This window comes from Drosophila elegans, unplaced genomic scaffold (assembly GCF_018152505.1).
Source record: "Drosophila elegans isolate 14027-0461.03 unplaced genomic scaffold, ASM1815250v1 contig_814, whole genome shotgun sequence".
NCBI lineage: Eukaryota > Metazoa > Arthropoda > Insecta > Diptera > Drosophilidae > Drosophila > Drosophila elegans.
Genome location: NW_024546167.1, coordinates 450,082 through 472,622, shown reverse-complemented (window position 1 = coordinate 472,622; position 22,541 = coordinate 450,082). Strand labels below are relative to the sequence as shown.

At 36.8% G+C, this 22,541-nt stretch overlaps 2 protein-coding genes and 1 long non-coding RNA gene across 3 annotated transcripts in view; 1 reads left to right on the top strand and 2 right to left on the bottom strand.

Moving 5' to 3' along the window:
* Positions 1-2,404: 2,404 nt before the first annotated feature.
* On the bottom strand, positions 2,405-3,663 carry LOC108141687. Its single transcript, XM_017265166.2, has one exon. It carries the CDS (start codon positions 3,313-3,315, stop codon positions 2,569-2,571), a length of 747 nt encoding a protein of 248 aa, XP_017120655.1. The 5' UTR covers positions 3,316-3,663; the 3' UTR covers positions 2,405-2,568.
* Positions 3,664-8,949: 5,286 nt separating this feature from the next.
* Positions 8,950-22,541, bottom strand: part of LOC108141920 — a 44,878-nt gene continuing 31,286 nt past the window's right edge. The window contains exons 3-4 of the long non-coding RNA XR_001774273.2: positions 21,990-22,043; positions 8,950-9,973 (exon numbers count right to left, since the gene is read on the bottom strand). This is a non-coding gene — a long non-coding RNA (uncharacterized LOC108141920). The remainder of the gene's footprint in view (positions 9,974-21,989; positions 22,044-22,541) is intronic.
* On the top strand, positions 13,762-22,016 carry LOC108141919. Its single transcript, XM_017265543.2, is given in 4 exon segments — positions 13,762-16,132; positions 16,134-16,232; positions 16,235-16,478; positions 16,481-22,016. Coding segments are annotated over 4 exon segments (468 nt in total). The 5' UTR covers positions 13,762-16,081; the 3' UTR covers positions 16,555-22,016.

Genomic DNA, 22,541 nt, shown 5'->3' with positions numbered 1-22,541 from the left:
TGCTATAACAGTATGTGTTTGTGTGTGCGAATGTATTTAATCGACAAATACTTAATGCTCTTAGCCTTAATGCATTCGACATCAAAGTGAGTTATTGGTCTTCCCGAACTACACCAAATTGTCTGCACCGCAAAATTTCATGCATTGGCATAAACTGGGGTGAAGCGGCCAAAGTGCCTTTTCCCAAATCCTATCTGATTTTGATAGTCTGAGTAATCAAATGCATTGTTTATTCGCTTTTATGACTAAATCCAGCTTTCTAAACCTGATTTTTGTATAATCAGAAAAGTACAAGTTTTTGAAGTCTTAAGAGTGCTTTAATTATTTTTTAATCTTTCTCAATTTTCTAGGACCTACCATTTTGGTTGCTTTGAAATAATCTAAAGCATTAATGAAATTTGTATTTTTTACTTTTCAAATAGTGTTCCATATTATTTAATTAACGCAATTTTGTTTCAAATTTCGGAAGTTCTTTTTTTTATAGCTGCATAATATTTATTTTTACTTCATCTCATCTCATCCAAATAACTGATTAAATCTCAAATTCTTTTAATTTTTTCAATTAAGGTTAATACCATACCAATTATGTCCATAAACAAGCAATCAAATCGTCATTAAAATTTGTAGCAATCAAATTCAAAAACTTAGAAATCTAGTAAATATGCAGTAAAATACTGTTTTTGATTGCTTCCAATTAATCATCAGAATTGCGTTACTTACAAATATTAATTAAAATGGTTTCCTATCACACCTATTGCCCATATTTTAACAGATTAATTGCGCTTTAGTTTTTTGTGAAAATAATGTTCTTTGTGTTAATTAACTTTTGTTTATTGTTTATTATTATTTTTTTGGCATATAGGCAGTCTTTTGTGATTGCCATCTATCACAGTTCACTCGTATTTCGTTGTCACCAACCACTGGCTACAGCTGGTTGAAGGGGACCAAATACTTTGAAAAAATAGATCTGACCCGATGTCAACCAGCTACACACAGCGTTGCAGGTAATAATTTGTTTAATATCACAAAATTGAATCAAGTTTCTTTTGTGCACTGTTTGCATTTCATTAAGCACGATTCGTTATACATTGGGACCGGTTATATCAATGCGCCAGCAGTCGCATAAATCAATTCGCACTAATTACGCGCCATTGTTGGGAACGATTTTATTAATATTTTGTTTTCCTATGAGAAAAATTAATTGAATAAAAGGTGCATTCGCACAGGCAGTAAATCACAATTCATCGGTCGGTCGACATTGACAATAAATTATGTTTTAATCGGAATAGTAGGCTATTAAAAAGTGTAGTTGCATGTCCTAAGTCTAATTTTTCGTCTTTATGATGATAGGTTTTAAATGGCCATTGTCATTTATCAGTTTTAAACATATTTTAGGATTAGCATTAATATAAATATACAAACCCATTTTCCAGGGGCTTCTTTGATTATTTTTTTTAAATATTATTTGCTTTGTATTTATAAGTAGATTTTTTTAATAAATAAACAAATAATATATTAATAAAAAATTTCTTTTTTTTTAGTTTACAAAATATCAAAAGGCTTAACTTTAGATTGTTTATTTAAAATTTTGTATATATATATTGTATATTAATATTTAAAATGGTTTAAATTGCTGTAACATTTAACAAATAATAAAGTTATTTAAATGGTCATTTTAAAGCGGAACATAGAGCAAATGTGTTTCCGTTGCTTAAAAAGTAATCAAAATTTTATCCACAATTGTGGAAATTGAAGCTCTTTAACAGATATTCCGCATTTTAATTTGCCAGCTTTAATGGTTTGTCATGGCCAGGATTATATATCCTTTTACCCATGGTGTCCGTCTCTTTCTGCCACTCGTTTATCCGATTGTTGTTTTGCATGCGGCACATTAGCTTCATTTGTTCTATTGTTTTGATTATGATTTACAATGCCCAACGCGCAGCTTTTGTTGCTTTGCTGAATAAGCAGTTTGTGTGTGTTGGTAAGTGTGTAAGAGTGTGGGTGTCAGTGTGTGTGTGTGCGTGTGCGTGAATTTATGTTGTACAAAGCATTATACATTTGCATAGAGCAAAAGAGAGAGCTGCATTTGGACCACACAATAAATTTTATTTAAGCTCTGCAGAAACATTGCACACTATTTGAATAGTCCTTTGTGCAGTTTTTTTTTTTGGTTTCTGGCAAAAATCCACAAAAGTGTTATTAACGCTCATTAGACTTTGGGGCTTAAGTCCCTCAACACAACTATTTGTTTAATTATTTCTAAATTTCAATTGGTTGACAAATTTAATAGTATATACGCTTTGAGCTAAAATTTTGCATTCAAACTATATGTGATATGTATGCATACGTATTTGCAAAAATAAAAGTACAAAAATTATTCAATTTATTATTATATTAGAAAGTGTTATCGTTATAATTGGCATTCAAATTTTATTAACTTCTGTAACATTTGCATTTCACAATTATAATTTGAAGGTACACTCATATATTCGCTGCAATTTGAGAATCGCATCGTTAAAAACTTGACAATTTTGGCTTGACATAATATTAAAACTGATCCCCTCGCTACAGATTTGAGCTGGCAGGGGCATTTGGATCCTGGCCAATAGATTGATTGGGAAAGAAATGGGCATCTAGTTTTTGGACTCCCTCAGGAGTGCTCAAATCAAAGGCAAACTTTAGGTATTTGTCGAAGTAGTTTTTGGTTTTGTTGCTATTGTGTCGTGAGGCACGATTGGGCGATTTATTGGCAACCTTTTCCCTGGCATCCTTGGGTGCCTTGTGTGCTTGGGGTTCCCTAAGTTCTTTGAGCTCCTTAAACTCTTTGGTCTCTTGTAATTCTCGGGTTTCTTTAGGTTCCATTGCCGACTTTAGTTCCTTGGATTCCCTGAACTCCCTGATCTCTTTGGGTGTCAGTTTTTGAATGCTTCCCGTGGTCACCGGTGGGCGAATTGTCTTCGATGTTTGGTTGTTTAGATCTAACCTGCTTTGGTATTTCTGAGCCACGACTGCTGCACCTCCTCCTCCGCCGAAGGCTCTGATCGGATTTTTGGAGGCCCGAGTCAGATCAAAATAGTTCATCTGGTTCGTATCGGGGCCGACAGCTTTGGTGCGTGTTGTTGGTGGATCCTGCACCTGCTGTTTGGATGACTTGTTCCGTCGATTGTTACTCATCTTTGGAACCTTTTCCTTGGGTTGTCCGAAATCGTCGTTGACTTGCTGGCGATATGACTGGGACATCGGTGGATTCTCCAGACGGGTGCATTTCGCTTTGCGGGTCATGGCCATTTGTTTTTGATTATTTGCACTCATTTCGAGGGTGGAAATTGAATAATATTACTCGTAAAGCTTCAACACATAGGGAAAAAAGTTATTGTTAAAATCAAATGTTGTAATGAGGCAGAGTCGGAACTACTATTTGATGGAAAATTCAAGGATTGTATGAACAACTTTGGTTTGGAAATGTACGTAAACACTCGTTAGTTGGAATACTATATATTTTGGAAAATAAATTATAATCAGGTCAGGCTTACAATTAAAGCACTCTTTTATTTGCCAGACTTTTTTGCTCCACGGAATTAAAAAAAAATATATTATACATTCCATCTACGACTTTGAATTCTAAACAAAAGATCCCCACAAATGTTTCTAAAAAAAGGTTAATAATCCCCGGGGATAAATATCTGTTCTCTCTTTTTGACACGACAAAAAGTCAAAGCTTAAAATGCGAGTAATTTACCAAAGAGAAATGTGAAGCAGAGATGGAGAGATAAAAAGACTTTATTTTTGTTGGATTACTTTTTTTTCGGGACAGCTGCTAAAATGAAAATAAAAACAACAACAAGGAAAAAACAATTAATTCCGGATAAACACATTTTATAATTAAAAAATTCCTTCGCCTTTTTACGTTGCTTTCTTAGTCAATTTTGTTTTTGTGTGAGCTCGCAAAAACAAAGCCAGCGAATAATGTGAAATAGCCAAAGAAATTAAGTGGAATGAGAAAGAAGGAGACGAGAAAAGAGCTTTGAGAAGTGACAGCGGAGAAGGAGAGACACGGAGAAAGTCAAACTAAAATATAACGAAAAAGTCGAACAACACATGGCGTATACGCAATATTCCTTTGATTTTGACATAGAAATTTAATCATCTTTTCCCGGGAAAAAACCCTCTAAGCTGATTACGGTCTCTTTTTACTAATTTCTTTCTTATTTTCCTCAGTTTATTTCAGCCTTTTTTTCTTTTTTTTTAGTATTTCCGTGGACCAAGTAATTTATTGTTTGTTGTGCGTAATTAACCCGCTTCGTGGTCGCGTTCTTGGCTTTCACACTTTTTGTAGCCTTTTGCCTAATGACGTTATGCACGTTTTGAGGCAGAATTCACCCTCTTATATTCTGAAAAAAAATTTTATTTCATTTTGGTGATTTAAGTCTTATCTGCGTGTAAAGTCGTCCACGTAATTAGTTTCATTCCAGCCTCCTCCCTTTTTTTTTTGGGCCCCCAGTTTGCGACCTGTGCAACTTTTTCCCCTTTTTTCGCTTACATTTCACAAAATGTGCGCAGCGTGGCTGAAAATGTGAGAGAAAGGCGGTGGGAGTGGCAGTTGACGGGGCCAAATGTCAGCTTAGCCCTCGCAGGCAAAGCGAAATGACAGGCAAATTAAAGCTGAGTGGACGGGTTGGAGTTGGCAGCCAGCAGACAATTTATCAGAGATTCACATAACATGATAAAGGTATAAAAATAGCCAACGCAAAAAAAGAAGTAAAAAGTACAGGAAAATCTCCTCTGACAGTTACTGGAAATTATTCCAAAGGGAACAAGTTTTTGACTTGATCGGGGAATTTTTAAATCCACAAAACAAGCTTTTATTAAGTTACTTTGTAAAACCAAAATGTTGTTGAGTAGAAAAAATTTAAAAGGGCCGGTATTTAAAACGTAACTTAAATTGTAATAATTTTATAATAGGATTGTGACCCGTAACAAAAATCTTTTGAGCTTGGTTTTTTGGTTTTTGATATGGTTATTTTTGTTTTTATTTTTACGAAATCCTACATTGCAGAATTAAATGAATCGTTGTTAAAATATAATTGAACGTTTCTTTACGCAAATCTGAATATTAATTACTAAATTTGGTAAACTTAAAATAATATTGTGCTCTAACTGTAGAGTGTAATAAAACCATTTAATAAAATGCGAAATTATCTTTTTCCTAAATACTTTATTTGTTCACTGCCAATTAAGTTCCCTAAGCAAGTAATACCCATTTAATGCGCTTGCAACGAGTTCTCTTTTGTCCCTTAGAGAATCAGTTTATGTTTTTTCTACTAATGCTTAAAGTTTCCTTAACGGGCTTAAATAACAAGAATGGTAGACAAAGCTCTAAGAGGGAATTGTCTTGAAGGAGTTCTTGTTCTTAGGCAGCCTGTTGCCAATTGTCGAGCAAACAACTATTTACTTGACATTTGCAAAGGAATGTGTTCCGTTGTGGACCCCTCTTGACTGGCATTTTCTTCTTTCATGCAGGTCCCTTTATTGTCTTGTTTGCCTCTTTTCCCCTGATCTTTTCTGTTTAAGCAAGGACTTGAAAGAATTGTTCAACTGCTGCATGAAGTACATATAAAAAAATATAGCCCCATATAAAGTGTTCGGTTTTATAGGGTCTTTAATTAACTAGTACGCAAAATACAGAAAAACTAAGCTAATCTAATTATACCCTTGCAGAGGGTATTATAATTTCAGTCAGAAGTTTGCAACGCAGTGAAGGAGACATCTCCGACCCTATAAAGTATATATATTCTTGATCAGCATCACTAGGCGAGTCGATCTAGCCATGTCCGTCTGTCCGTCTGTCCGTCCGTCTGTCCGTCTGTCCGTCTGTCCGTCCGTTTATATGCGAACTAGTCTCTCAGTTTTAAAGCTATCTGCATGAAACTTTCCCAAAAGTTGTCTTTCTATTGCAGGTAGTATATAAGTCGGAACGAGCCGGATCGGACGACTATAGCATATAGCTCCCATAGGAACAATCGGAGAAATAAATGAAAAAAAATTATAACTTTTCTGTTTTTTAATTTTTTGTTTTGTTCCTCGACATAAAGCAATGGTTAAATATTTCAGAATTATGGTAAAAATTTCATCAAAATCGGACGACTATAGCATATAGCTCCCATAGGAACAATCGGAAAAATAAATGAGAAAAAAATTATAACTTTTCTGTTTTTTAATTTTTTGTTTAGTTCTTCGACATTTAGTAATGGTTAAATATTTTCGATTTACGGTTTAAATTTCATCAAAATCGGACGACTATATCATATAGCTCCCATACAAATAATAAAAATATATAAAAGAACAATCAAATAATTAAGCTGCAAATCGTCATAGCTTCAATGTTTTTAAACATATACGCAAGTAAATCATAATTTTAATGTTTTCAAAAATATTTAATTCTTGCGATAGCTGCAAGGGTATATGAACTTCGGCTTGCCGAAGTTTGCTTTCTTTCTTGTTTTATATTAATTTAAAACTAATAAAATATTTAAAGGATATGAGACTTTTTAATTTATTAGCTTATTTATTTACAGATATGTATTATATAGTCCGATGGCTTAAGAAGTAGTGTCTTACTCTGCAGTTCATGAAAAGTAAATTCTCCAGTAATATACTTATAGTTCGGATCATTAAAATCAGTCCCCAAATTTAAAAAAACTTTGCCATTTATCAAATGCTACCTATTTTTATCTGTGCATTTGCTCTTTTCAGTTCTCCAAGGTATTGATGTCAACAACACGTTGCAGCAACTTCTCACCTGCCTCCTCACCTGTCTGTTCCACTGAATATTTCACCGCTCGACTGACAGTCAATTGGAGTTCCCCGAAAAAAAAGGAGAGATGAAAAATACATATATAAATTGCAACATAAATTATACGCACATGGCTGGGGGAAATCGAGCTGGGATAGCTTGTCCCATGTGCTTAAGCGGAAATCGTGTACAAAATGAAAATGCAGGAGGAGGAAAACTCAACCTCTGACCTCCACCCCCTCCCGAATTTCGCTTCCTTTTTCTCCTGTCGCCGGCGCCATTCGTTGCTGTTAACATTTCCGCTTTATTTGTCTGTCTGCCCTTTCACCCTGCCGCTTTATCTATGCCCGCTTTTCAGCTCGACATTCCACATTCCACATTCTACCTACATTTGCTCAGAGTTTTGTTGCTGCAGCTGCAGTTTTATTTTTGCAGCTCTCAGCTCCGTTTTTATCTCTTTTGTGTCGCCGCCTGACGTTGTCTAATGTTTTAAATATAAACTCGAAAATAATGCAGAAAATAAAAACATAAATCAACGTAAATATCGCTTTTGGATTTCTTTTCAATCTGCCCAAGTACAGATAGAGGTGGTGTAACTTTTCCCTTTTGTTGGTTTGACTTGTTTTGGAAACCATAAATTATTCACACACAAGCTTATCTCTTAATGCGATAGTCTGAGTTCTACTCGCTTTTCTCTTTGCATTTAGAAGTAATCAGGATGCAAAGGAGACAAGTGGAAGGATAAGCACCTTGCGTTCAAAAGTTGTTCAAAAAATGGTCACAATTGATTTGTCAGGCTAAAAGAGGATAAGCTGAATCCGAATTGGTTTTGACTATCGGCGTTTTCAGAAAATACAACTCAATAATAATAATAGGAAACCGTTCACTTTTCGTTTTATTGCTTTTGTAAATTTTCAATATTTCTCTCCTATTAATTTTACGATTTATTTAAAAGAGCTTCCGAGCAAAGAAACACAGGGTTATTCAATATAAATACATAAAATTTATATAATTTGAGCGTTCCGTAGGAAACTAGCATTTGAATTGTGGTCTACTTTTTAAGTTCTGATTGATCTCTATGACCAAAGCAAATGTAACAAAGCCTTACTTTCATTATTTAATTCGGTATAACTAAGTAATCAGGACTGCCAGGTGGCAGTTTCCATCGCTTGGAACTGTCAATAGTATCCATCGACTACTCATTGCATTATCATCATTTGGATCTGTCTGCTGCTGACTTGCTCACAATTCCCAACTGACCAAGGGAAAGTGACAGTCGAATTTCCCGTTTAGTCTGGCACCCAGGTGAGCGATCAATCAAACGTGGCATGCAAAGTGAGCCTCCAAGGAGTGGGCCGTTCTCCTGGCTCCTGGTTGCTTGCAAATTGAAACGTGAGATGTGGATGGGACGACTACGCATCCGTCCTCTCCAGTTACCACCTGGCCATTTAGCCGCACGAAGCAGTTAATTAAATGATGAAAGCATTGACGTGTCGCAGGGACCAAACGGCCAGCAGGAGGAGGACTCGTTGGAGAAGTGTTGGCATGCGGGGCCGAAGACTGGGAGCCTGGACTCCATGTCCTTGGGCAGGACTCGCAGCTTGACAGACGCACGTTCGACCAGTCCATAATGCAATATAGAGTGTGAAACTCACCGTGAGAAAGCCACGGACTCAGGTAACAGTGTGGAGTTTAGGTGGCAAAAGTGGTTTACGGAAAACTAACTATTTTGGAAAATTAAAGTCACCAAGTCTGATATTTGTTTAAAGTTTTACAGGAAACTTTTACTCTGATACAAAAATTGAATAGTAAAAATAAAAATCTGACTATTGAACATGTTATACTTAATATTTAAATTAAATATTAAATCACAATTTTAATTACAGTGCCTAATAAATTGCATAATTAAATTTTAAAATATTTTAATAAGTTTTAAATATATATATGATTTCAAATAATTTCTATTTCCTTTAAATGAATTTTTATAATTAATTATGGCTTTAATTCAAATTAAATTTTCAGATATTAAAGTCAATTCCGAAAAAAGTCAAATTAAAAACCGAAATGCATGAAAATTAAATCGAAATATATTTTAATTGAGTGCAAAATGGAATGAATTTCTACGTTTTATTTTTTAACAGGTGTACGACAAGTTTATTTTTAATTATAAAGCTTGATTGCTAACTAGCAATTTCTATGCTTTGGTATAGTTTTTAATTTTATTATTTAAAATTTCTTGGTAGTTAATGGACCACCGGTGGAAAAACTTATCAGGGAATGTATATATTTTATTATTTATTAGCCAAGGCTAATCAAGAGATGTAGAAGATGTTGTCAAGAGCAAGTCTAACCAAAAAGTTTAAATGCAAAGTAAAGATAAATCAGGAGGTGATGGCACCACTGTGGTTGCCCCGGGTGGGCTTGGATTGGACTGCGATTCTCTGTTCATCGAGGTCACGTAGATGCTTCAGTTGCATGTCACACGCCGCTTGATTGGTTGCCTGATTCGTTGATTGCCCTGCTCGCTGCTCACGTGACAACGCGTTGCCCTCGGGCATTGTCCAAGGATCCGTACCGGAACAAGGACAACCGAACCCCGAACACGGAGCCTGGAATCCTGCTCCACACACACACACACGCACCCATATACTCACCTGTCACTCCATCAGTCGATCTCCGTGAACGTGTGTGTGTGTGTGTGTGTTCATTCTAATTTTCATTTCACTTCCAGTCGAGGAACGCGAACGCAAACTAACCGAACCGATGTTGGCCAAGTCAGTTGGCCAGTTTGCTGATTTGATTGATGGCTGGGCTCTGCTGCTAATGAACTTACATAAGTGATACCGTTAACAAGTTTTGGCCCCGTGTGTTGCTGCTGTTGGCCCAACAATTTCTCATGTTGCAAATGTAAACAGTATTTGGCCCTCTGGGCTGCAGGGGAAACGCTGTTAATTAGTAAAGTTGATAAATTCACGCAGATTTAACATATCAAGTGGGTAGCAAAGTTTGCTTTTTCCCTTCTCTCTCTGATGTTGGCAGTTGTAGATGAAGTTTTTCTAGTGGTTTTCATTTTTGGACCACCGTGTAGGTATTTTTTTTTGTGTTACCTTCATAAACTTGTTGACCATGTCATGGGAATTTTTGCCCGGCAGTGGTTGGCAGTTAACATGTGGCTCCCTGTAAGCAGAGAAATATGTGAAAGTTGATAAGTACATTTCGTATACGCAGTGTTGTCCAATAGGGAATATTTAGTTGGCAAAGCTTGCACTTGTGGCTTAGCTTTGAGTCTAATTAGAGGCTAATTGCCTGGTTCTACTTTTATTTATATGCTTATTAATTTAGATTACATTTTATTTGTGATTTATAAAATAAAACCCTATATTCCTTTTTGCTAAATAATTCTTTTGTCACGCAACAAATTAATTGTTTGCTTTCTATCTACTAATTGGATTTTGGTTACATAAGCACATAAAAGGTAAGTCTCAAATGAATTGAATACAATCCGTTTGCTTAGATGCAAGACTTTATTTCACTAACTGTCTATTTCCTACTTATTTATTTAGTATCTATTTTATGTGATTATTTATTTCGGTATACTCTGCTGGCTTCCTAATGAATTCAATTCAATTAACCAACTTTCATATTCAAGTTTTCCTGCCTGTCAACATTTCAGCCTGTCAAGCACTCTCCACCTAACTTCTTTGCAGCAACTTTGTTGCTTTAGAGCACATGTGAGTGGGCGAAAGCCGAGTCAACACTTGACAGTCAAACGATAATTTTCTTAACTAAATTGTCCAGGGCAAGGCAAACAGAAGTTGGGCAAACAAATAAACTCATCGAAGACATCAGGCCATTAGGTTCACTTAAAGAAGTTGGGCAAACAAACGGAGGTGAGTGGAAAACAGGTGGAAACGTGTGGGTGGGACAAAAACCACAAAGTTTCTAAGAAGCAAATCGCTTCAACTTTTGCATGTTCCACCGAGCATTTTCCTCTTAGTTTTTTGCTTGTTTGTTCTTCAATAAAAGGTTAACTCCATAACAACTCCAAGACTCCAACTGCATTGACTGACAAGTGGTGTTTTTCCCCGTATTTTTCCTTTTTTCGCGCTTGCCGACCCAAGATTTTGCAGCTCCAAGGCGAGACAACATAAATCATGAACAGACACACAACGGAAAACTGGTTGAAAGTGCTGGGAGCTGGCCACAAAACTGCGGCGGAAAAGCCGCAGTGGAAGAAGAAGGAGCAGCTGGAAAAACCGCAAAGCGTTTTTGGTCTTTTGCTGTTTTGGCGGTGGTGCTGGCGCTGGCGGAAAACTTGCCACTGGCCATGGCAGAAATCGCTTCAAATGGCTTTAAAAGGCCATCAACTCGCAGAGAGCTCGACTCTAGAGTTTTCCTCGCCGAGCGGCAAACTTTGTTTGTGGCAGCTGCAGTTTGTCTGTGCAAATTGGCGATGGCAACTAAATTGAAAAGTGCCTGGCTAAACGCCCGAAAGTAGGCAATGGTTTCTGCTTCTGAGCAGGATTCATTTCATTTCAGTTTGCACCAACCGCAGAAAGGATGTTTTTGTTTAAAGTTCCCGACTGCTCGGGTTCCTTTTCTTTTTTCGACTGTCTGCCCTGCACATTTCCTGTACTCGTTCGGGTTTTTCCTCTTCCTTTTTTAAGGGTACCAGCATGCCAGGATGTCTGGCCATTGAAATGGTTTCTCTTCGCCCTTCAAGACACTATTAATTTGAGTCGTTTTGCTCGGTTCAGCATTTCATTTAATTTTTTTTATGTTTCAATTTCGTTTCGGCATCCGCTTGATTTGTGGCTTGTTATCGTGATTTGGCTTGGTCTAAGAAAATTAAATGTTTTCGTTAAATTCTTGCATATTTAACTTGCGGTTCTATTTGTATTGTGTAGTAAATATAAATTAGAGCTCTTTTTTTTTATTGTGTCGTAAATATAAAAACAGCAACAAAAATTCACGCTGCTTTATATATTTTAGAGTCTCCTATTCTTCAGATATCAAAGAGATTTTTTGTAAGTCAATATTTTTGCAACGCAACTAAAAGAAATGTATATGAAATATCTAACCAGATTTCCACTTTTTAGCTATTAAGAGCTAAAAGCTTGAAAAATCTCTGGAGCTTTATTAGAAAAGAGTTCCTTTACCGCAACTATTTTTGTAGCATACTTTTCCCGGTCTAGTTCAGTCAAAGGCGAACGCTAATTGAAATTCCTCTCTCAGAAAAACGGGACAGAAATGCGGAGAAAATACTATCTGAACAATACACAAATCCCACACATGGCAAATGACTATCGATGCATCCGGCAGCTTTGGCAACTTCCGGTCGACTGACCCGACTCCAGATTTCTATTCGGGGCATTCAATGAGCGCGACAGATTAGCCGCCCGCCAACCACAAAAAGCTAGAAAAAGCCGGGAAATGTTAGCCGGGAAATGGTAGCCGAAAAGCGGGCGTACTGGAGGCAGATGGTGGGAGATATGGATAGATGAGACCGACAAAAGCGACAGAGTCCGTAATGATGCGGAAGTGGACAAAAGGCGGTCACAGCCTCACAAAAGCCAGAAGCTGTAGCTGTAGCTGTAGCTGCCAATTCCACAGCCCATGGTAATGGCAAAAAGAGCATTCTAAAACTGCGGTCAATTGAAATGGCAATCAAGTTAGCGGGTACGTCCTTGTCAAAAGGACACATGCACAGCATGGAGAACTGAAATTGGATAGATGCCCTCCCATTTGGTGACATTCACACCGCAGAACAAAGCCAGCCAATAATTACAAAGGACATGCCAATTCAGCTGCGATTTATAGGATATAAGAAGGACTTATTCAGCTAAAAATTCTGAAAAATTCACTTATTTTTAATAAAAGTCAGCAATTGTTGAATATAATAAAATTTAATATAACAAGCATCAGGTTTAGGAGGTAAACTTTTGAAAAAAATTGTCCCAGCTTTGTATTTTGTATAATTCTTTTCACAAACTAAATTAAACATTGTACAAATTTTTATGTCTGCCTAAGTTACTTTTAAACAAAAGCATTTTTTTGTTCTCTAAATTTTTTAAGAGCTAAGGAACCTTAGACCACTTGACCGGAAATGGCTTTTCTAGATTGATTTTATATTTATTGCCTTAGCCTATGCAGAAATTTTCCAGCGGTAAATGCGAAATCAGATAAAAATGTAGTATTTGCAACCGTTTCCTGCACTTTATTTGAATGTACAAAGTGTATGCAAAAGTTGGAAATTCAAGTGCGCTCCTTTTCTTTTACCAAAGTCGTAATTTAATGTGCTTGGCACTCGGCCTTTTCCCTTATAAGTGGGAAATTCTTCACCCAGTTTCCCGAGCACTTTAAGCCCGATTATGGTTGTGGCTCCAATTTTTTTTTGTTAGCGCCTTTTGTTTGGCCGTGCTCTTTTTGTTTGCTTCGCACGTATCACTGCACAAAGGAAAAGGGAGGGAGGTCATTACGTGCCCAGCAGAGTGTGCATGTGTGTGTGCGAGAGTTTTCTGCACTCCATGTGTGAGTGCGCCTGCAATAATGATTGGAAAGTTTCGCTTTGCAGTTGGAAATGGAAATATACTGCAACCAAACACGCCCCCAGTCGTAAATATTTGGCAGGCCATGGGGCCATTTGCATAACAAAACTGCATGCGGCGTAGCCATTAAATAATTAGAAATGTTCCTTTTCCCAATGCATATCTCGACCGGCGAGGGGATGGTGGCCCAAACTTTGTGCACCGCCTTGGCCATTAAAACGCAATCAACTTTCGACATCATTGGCGCCAAAGCAAAAACCACAAAAAGTTTTAGTTTTTGGACCACAATTTTAAATACCCTTTAAAAATAAATATATTTTAAAATTTAATTCCTAACCCCCAATTTCTCAAGTCAAATTGAAAGGTATTGTAGTCTCACAAATCGGAAAGAAATTCGGAAAAATAATCTTGAAATAGAAAAGTAGCCAAACATATTATAATTAATATGAACATAACCCCAGTTATGAGTTTTTAGTCAAATAAACTCTTACATGATGTTGAGAAAGTAATGATTTCAAAACTGCAATTAACTTAATGTCAAAGCTTAACCTGACAATGAGAAATCCTTCCTAAGTTTATCATTGTATATATGATTCAGTAATTTCATATCCCTTTTCTTGGATACGACTTCTGTTTATTATATTTGCATTAATGTTGCATCTGAAAAATTTATCTTTTTTATTCCGACATATTTAAAGAGTCTAACCTAAAGTACAGGGTATTCCTCAAGCTTTGGCACAGCATTTGGGCCGTAAAGCGCCCAGGGTTGGCATTCCCATTTTGAGGTTAGTTGCTGTCATAAATTTTTAGTGCCCTGACTTGGCTTTTGTTTTGGAACTGCTCTGCCCTTCGTTTTTTTCGCAAGTAAATTCTTTTGTTCGTTCGCCTGCTCTAATTGGCAGCATTTGATAAATGCAATTGACTTGCACTTTTCAGTTTTTGTACAGTTTTGTTTTTTTGTGCTTCACTGGCTCAATTTTAATTGCTCGTTAAATAGTTTTAATGGGTGCGTGTCGCTTTATGGACTGCAGCGCCATTGTTGAGTCATTGCGAGTGCATTAAGAGCCAAAGCCTTAAAGCCGGGCCATAACATTTTGGCCAAAAGCTAAGCCAATCTAACGCAGCCGGGGGTGATTTTGTAGCGCGTGTGGAAAATTGTGAAAAAGCAAAAGAAAAAACTTGTTGGAAAATTGTCAACGACAAGGAGCGACAACCACAAGTCGAATTGACTTTGGCGCTTTTGGCTTTGACACGTTGACATACAATAAAGGTATTTGCCTTGGCCACGCCCTAAGCTCAGCCCGCCCCCTCATACAGCTTACAGCGATTGTCACATGGAATTTTCATCACCCGAAACGGCGACGTGTCACTCAATCCTGTGAAAAGGAGGCAGGAGCAAGAGAAGAAAAATCCTGGCATGAGTGGCTCATGTCATCATGTATATTGAACTTAGCGAACGGTTTCTTCGTTCTCCCGTATCTTTAAATCCAAGAATCGCTGGGCGTATTCTCTTTTTATAATCGTTAATTTAAGAACAAACCGATAAAAAAACAAATTAATAAATTTTATCCATTTCATATATAGTTTCTTATTATCTGCTTTTGCCACAGAATCATTTGAATGTTTATATAAACAAAATATTTGTATAAAAGTATACAACAATGTATTATAAGTCCGATGTACTTTTTCCATTCCATACTTTAGACACCTTTTAAAATCATTTTAAAGCCCTTGTGGTTTTAATGTCTTTTTCTAGGATTATTAATTAGCAAAGTGTATACGTTTCTCTAAGGGGTGTACAACGTTCGATAGACTGTTTTTCTTTTTCCTTTGAATTTTTCTTTGCCATAAGCTTTTCTTTTTCCCTTTTTTTGGCCTGCGCTGGTTTCACACTGATTACACAAACGTGAGTAAGCTGCTTTCAGCATCGCGTTCCACATGCAAACATCAGTTCATGCATTTATTCATGTACTCACTCATTCATTCATTCACTGCTTCGAGAATGTAGTCATTCATTTTCATCATTTGTATGTTGTTAAGTCAGCAAAGGGAAAGAAAAAAGACCTGGGGAAAAACTTAACGCACTTTTTTCTGATTTGCACTTACCCAACCCCTGATTTTCTTATCTGAGCTTGTGAGTGTGTAGGATTTCCTTGAAGTTTTCTTTTCTCGTTGGTCATGGCAGCAGATTGAACCTGGCTAACTTTATTCAGCTTGCTTTTAGGCCCGGACTACAGGAGCCGAAGTTTGTTAATAATTTTAAGTGATTTACCAGAATGAAAACCAACAGTTTTTTAATTGCTCTTTCAGGTTGAAGATATTCGGTGAACACTTTTTCCCAGAAATGAAAGGCCTTAGTTTATTTCTAGCTAAGTTTGCAATAAATTTGCGTCAGCACTTTTGGGCTCTTCCAACCATAAATATTCTTGGAAAACTGGTTAAAAATACCTTTATCTATTCATTTTATTTTAAGAATAATTCTTCGTAATCGAATTCAATTCCTGCTTCGATTCTTCGTTTTCGAATTAAAGCCCTAACGAATTTCTAATGGTATTCAAAGCCAAATCATTCTGAAATCCCAGCTGAAAAATGGAAAATAGTCTTGGGAAATGAATGCTTTAATTGACGAACAAACCAACTGCCACACAGGTACACGCACAGATCAAATTTCAATATGCTAATACCGAAAAAAAAAAACAGAATAGAGACTCTGTGGTAGCCTTGTGGCATTTTTAGAATGCAAATTAACGCCCGAGATGGGATTCAAATGAAAAATGCTCCTGGCCAGAAATAGAATATTGATGTTATCCCCAAGTACACCAGTTAGTTGCTGTCGTTGTGTGGTTATCAATATGCCCAATATTCCAATCTATAACACATCCACACACGCCAGCTGACATACAAAGAGCTACACTCGCATATTGTATCTGCATTTATGAAAGAGCCGAAGTTTGGTGGGGGGAAAACGGCAGCTGAAACTATCAAAATGCATGCCAAGAGGCAAACAACAAAACCAGGCAACACGAGCAGCCGCAACATGGCAAACATGAAACCGAAACCGAAAACTGTAACTAAAACTGTGGGGAAAATCACCTCCCAAGCCGCCCACACAAATGCTTACTCCAGGCAGCCAAATTGAAAACAAAAAAGCAAGAACGGGCAAAATTTGCATGCATATTTACAAACTTTCGTTCGGAAAAGTCAAAATGATGGCAGTACAGTTCGCAAAAAATATACAGTTTTTGAAGACTCTCAATCCCGAAAAAAATCATAATAAAGTTAGTGGCATGTAGAAATTTTTTTTGTAAAATCTTAAATTGGAAATTTTAGCTTGTGCACTTGGAACTTTCATTAAAATCAAAAATTCATCGAAAAATCGTGTAGTGAAAGAGTAGGGTTGCACAATTAACGCTTAAAAAAATTAAAATTGTTTGTTAAGGTAAATACATATTAAGGCTTTTTCCTGGCAAACCAAATAATATTTCGTTTTGCCACTAAAAGCCCTAACAGTTACTTTAGAAAAGACAAAATTTTTTTGGGTTCCTTTTTTGAGTTCAATGCTTAGACTTTAAGACCTTATTTTTTATAGTGTTAGAGCGCCAGCATTTACATTTTTCCGCTCCTTTTGTGATCCTGCCTCTCTGTCAAGCCGCATTTGATGTTCGTTTTGGCAACTATTTGCAAATGCAAATTGCGAACATGCAACAGGGACATGTTGCGTAAATGTCAATGTTGCAACAAAAAAAGAAACTCAACCAGGCAACAACCAAATACACATGCAAATGTCTCTCTGACAATTTCTCGACGGAATTCCGCACATATATATGCATGTGGGGGAGTACAGATATAGCTTCTATGACGCTGATAAGCAGTTCTCACCGGAGGGTTTTCCTCTAGCTGACTAACAAAAGAAAATAAATTTTCAAATGGCTGGATGGCTGGCACTTGATTGACAGTAAAGTTGGACCGCCAATTGCATGGCATATGTGTAGGCGTGTCCATAACGAGGAGGCGGAGAACTAGCAAACGGAATTTTCTTTTGGAATATAAGAAAATTAGCTGACCGTGTATAACTGGTTAGAAACGAGGTAAAATCCAGATAACAAAAAATAAGCTGTCAGCAGGCTACAATGTTTGTCACAATTTACTTTGTTTAATATTAATTTTTCCCTAAAAAAATATTTCAAAGTTAGAATCGTTTAGGGCTGAAAGTAACTTTAAGTCACTTAAACGTTTAGTGGCAAAGAAATGTATTTTTTTAATTCAAAAACATTTAAAATCCGTGGCAATTAATTGACAAGTAATTGCAGAAACATATGCTGGCAATGTAGCCAATTTTTGGAAAGTGCGTTCATGGAGCCTCTGTCATGTGAAATTGGCACCAAACCGAACTGAAACCGAAACCAAAAACAGCAAATATATTTCCACAATTTTGGGAACATCGTTGAGTTTCCATTTATTTATGACTGTTTGGGGCCCGCAGATGTTTTTCCTTCTTCCCTTATTTTAATGTTTTCCCCATTCGCGAGCAAGCTTTTCGCTTTATCAGCAGTTTGTTATGCCAACTGGTCCACTTCGACATCCTTCCTCTTTGTATGTTTGAGTGTGGATTTAATTTTATGCCCGCTCAATATTTCATCTTTACTTTACGTACATAAATGCCACACATATATATGCATAAGTGAAATTTTTCGAACAGAAATTGAAATATTTATGTGTGTTTGCCTTATTTGTTTTGTATTGTCCTTGTTGTGCTCTTTAGCGTTGTCCTTTCGTTGTCCTTGCCGGCCACATTGTCATTTGCTTCAAGTGTCAAGCGCTGCTGAGTGGCCAACGATGTCGCCATTTCTGGCTGTTGCCCCCGCCTTCCGGTCTTTTCCTTCTTTTCTCTCCTGTATTTTTATCGACAGTGCTGAGAAATTGAGACATTTTTAGACCCACATTTAAATGAGTATTTCCTCAGTCTTAAGTTCTATTAAAAAAAAAAAACAAAACAATTTTTAAAATTTTTTTTGAATAATGGTTTCGGTAAGCACAATATTTTTTTTCTTTTTTTTTACAAAAATTTCAATTTTTTTGTAACTTTTCTCGAAATAATATCTTTTCAGAAATCACTAAGGTTCTGAAACTAGTTAAAAATAGTTTAAGGATAGAATTCTGTTGAATATTATGAAAGACAACGAATATTTTTGAAGTGATTTCAAAACGGTGTTAATATTTGTGGCACGGCATTTTGTTTTGTTTCTTTCGGTTAGTAAGAATATTGTTTAATAATGTTTTGTTTCTCATTATTGATAATTTAACAATATTCTCAATATAATGATACATTAAGAATTTCTTGGCACTACTTGCTTAGAGGTATTTTCAATTAACGGTAACTTAATATATTTAAAACATAATTTTTTAACAGCGATTTGTTATTCCCGCTTTGCCCAACACTGCTCCTGAAGTCCACTTCCCATTTTTGTCCACTCCCTTTTTCGGGGTATATTTGCGTTGGCGGCAAAGTGTCTCGTCGCCTTCGTTTTCCTTTTTTTTTTGTCCACCATCTGAAAATTTTCTGTTTGTTTTGCATTTTCCGCTTTCCTCCTGCGGTTGTCCTTTTCCCCTTGGTTCCTGGTGATATATTCAGATATTTCCAACGCTGTTCCTTCAATTTTTTCCCGCATATCTTTTGAACTCGTTTATTTTTCCCGCTGTGTGTGACTGGGGGAGGAGAGAGTGGTCCTGTAAAATGTGTTTATGCTGCCCAACTGCCATTTTCCCTCTCGATAGCATCTTACTGCCCGAACCCAAGCGTTTATGTGGAGTGCATAATGGTTGTTTACTTTTTAGCCTTCCCTTTCTCTCTTTTCCTTCGTTGTGTGAAGTTCGGTTTCCCCATCAGTTTTTCTTACGATTTTCATTCACTTTGAAGTCTGCCACCGTCATTGGAGATTTCTGCTGGGCAAATTTCATTTCAGTACTCTGACTAAGGGTTTTCGGACTTTGATCGAAGCTGAATTGGGGAATTTACCAGGAACTTAAAGGTATGATAATTATTTTTTAACGTTAAAGAGCTTATTGCAACCTTTTTTTAAGCCTTAAACATTTCTTTGTAATTTAATTTGGTATTTAATATAAAGTTTCTATGTAAAAAGTATTCCTTGCAATTATTCTAAATTTAAAAAAGTAAAAGTAAACATTATTAGGAAAATAGTATTTTTAATTATATTTAACCTGTACTGTTTCCCTTAATTTTGCCAAAAGGGTATTTCACTTTAATGAATCCTTCCCCTTTTCCTGTTTCTTCGGTTTATTTTCCTTGGTCTTTCATCAAATTCGCGTACTCGGCTTACTCCACTACGGTTATCATTTTATTCTCTATGTGCGAGCATCTTTTTTAGGTTTTTTTTTTTATCACTTTGTGCACTGGCACTTGGGCAAAGCGACGCCGGCAAAGTGTCCTTAAAATAGTCATCAAATAACAAGAACACAGCCACAATGGCACAACTCCTTTTCCCCAGCTTTGTTGGATTTTGTATGCATGTGCATGCGCCGAGCTCTTCATAAAAGGTGTTGAATTCAATGCCTGCTTTGAATTACAGGCGACAGCCTGCATGAATATGGGTATTTGCATGGGCTTTAAGTCTTTAATTTGCCGGGAGCTGGATGCCTGGGAAACGGCAGGCGGTCTGTGGACAGGACAACACTAATTGGTCGTGTCGCAGTCACGTAGGCAACTCAGTTGTTCAGTAGCTCTATCTGTATCTGTAGCTGAATCCGTATCTGTATCTGTCGGATGGAGCAGGCCAATCAAACCCACAGACTGCTGACCAGACGGCCAAACATGTGTATATCGTTTATTTTATTTGTCATCTAGAACAAAAGTCAAATGCTTTGTATGCAAATAGCAAAAACCGAGTTACAGGAAACCTAAGCATACGCCAATGTCAGTGTTGTATCCTGTATCTCTGGTCAATGTATCTTTTACTTGAGCCAGTTTGTCACTCATTCTGGCTTATTCAGTATTTGCTGTTTTCGGTTTTTGGTTGTGTGATAAAAATCTGGGTTTTGTTTAGGCATTCAAATAAATAAATGCATGTTTTGCTGGCTTGTTTATTATGCAGTATGCATGACCACTTATTCCTGAGGATTTCTGCCCGTCAAAGGATCAGCCCCAAAGTTGTAGTTGGCAAAGCTTCCTTGCAAACTTGTAAAATATTGCTATTTGCATACTCCATTTCGATGCGTTTTGTAATACAATTAAGGCCAGCTGCCTCCTCTTTTGTGTATAATCTGATGATCTCTTATTTGACTTGCTTCGTTACTTGGTTTTTTTCTTTGGTTAGTTGCAAAGTTTTTAGCAAATTTCTCATGCATATATGCAAATGTGAATGTCCTCTTTACGGTCACACAAGCACGAAGATGGCAAGGGATAATCCTTGAGCAAACAGCCATGGAAATGTATGGAAAAAGTCAAGCTGCCCATGCGGATTAAAATGAATAGTCCTATTTGGCATATGCAGGTTTTCAACTATTGTTCATATTTTAAAATACGTTCTTTACTGAATGCATTAAATTATTCAAAAGTACATTTTTTCAACCCGAAATGCCAACTTTAAAACTATCCCTGTTTTGGAGACAAATTAATTAAAAATTGCATAAAACGTAAACAAATTTGCTGCGCTAACAATGTTTCCTGCCGGCAACTTGCCGACAAATTAAATTCCTTGCGCGGACAACGTTCAAGTTAGTTACACTCTTGCACTCGGTCAACAAAGATGTACGGCAAATAAAACAACCGGAGGAACGGAGAAAGGATGGCTGCATCAACAAACCGGAGGCAAACATCCAAAGGATAACAGTCACGCGAACAACATCAACAAAAACATTCACGTTGCTCACGTTGGCCCCATAAAAAGAGCTTTAACTTCATTTTTGGTGGAGCAACGCAGGTGGTAGGAGCTCAAAGGAAGTACCCACTGATTGAATGTCCTTTTTTCCAGTCAGGATATACAGATAACTACATAACTCTGCAAAGTGCAGAGCTAAGAAATGGAATCTTGGTTAAGAGACTTTGAGGTCCAAATGGAAAAGATTTGCTCTTGAATTTATTAATCGGTTAAAAGCCTTTAAATTAACTTTTAACTTGTATTGCTTAAAATGCTAAAACTGTATTCAGTCAATTTCAAATCCCGATAACACATTTAAATAGGCTTATAAATATCCATACAATGCATTTTATTACCTATCATATTCATAACCAATGAGAAAACATGTAAGTGATAGCTCTTATTTTAGCTTGAATGGTTCTGCCAAAGCGATTTTTGCCTAACTTTGCCCCATTTAGCAACACCTTTCGAACTTGCAAATTAATTTTCTGCTTGGCCAAATCACAAGCTGTTTATTTGGATGGCAAGACCTGAGAAACTGCAACTGCAACTACAAGCTGCAGATGGCAGACAAAGCAAAAGGAAATGTAACATATAAGCTGGCGTTAATTACATTTCCATTCCCATTGGCGAAAATATCTATTTCAGGCCCGGAGACAAGTGCAACCGAGTTGATAGAGTTACTCAATGCCTTTTGTAGTTTGCAAGCTTAACAGCACAAAAAGCGATTTTCTGCATTTGATATTTTGTGGTTGTTTATTGTCAACTTACCCTGCAAATTGAAAATTCGATGTAGATTCAGTCGACCGCAATGTTAAAGCGCTTCTGCAAATATATGAAGAGTGGAAAGACAATAATGAAAATCAGTTTTCACATTTAAATGCAACGTAAATACTGGCTTAACTTATGGTTGATTTATTTATTTGATTTAGAATTCAGCATTTTATTTCCCTGTTTTTTTGCGAGCACAGTCGTACAATAACCAAATAAACAAGCAAATAAATGTGCGATTCGGCGCGTTTATAGTTCAATTACGGTGAAAACGATTTCAGAAGTGAGCAGAAAAACCTCCCCAAGTCCCCGCCTCATTTCAAGCATTGCGGATTCAAAGGCAAAAACCATTTACCCGGGTACTCGGAAACTTTTCTCGCTTTGTATAAATATTAATGAAGTAGGCCATAGAAGTGCGAGTCGACTCGAGTTCAGTTTGTTGTTGAATGGAGCATTTGTAACAAGAAATCCTGGCCTATTTATAAGTTTTCCATTCATTGTTACTCCCACTTCTGCCCGGCCTTCCCCCACTTGAGTTGCCGTTTATTTGCA

Bases quoted from the DNA above. Each gene is read 5' to 3' on its own strand.
- LOC108141687 (XM_017265166.2), bottom strand. From the start codon at position 3,315: ATGAGTGCAAATAATCAAAAACAAATGGCCATGACCCGCAAAGCGAAA.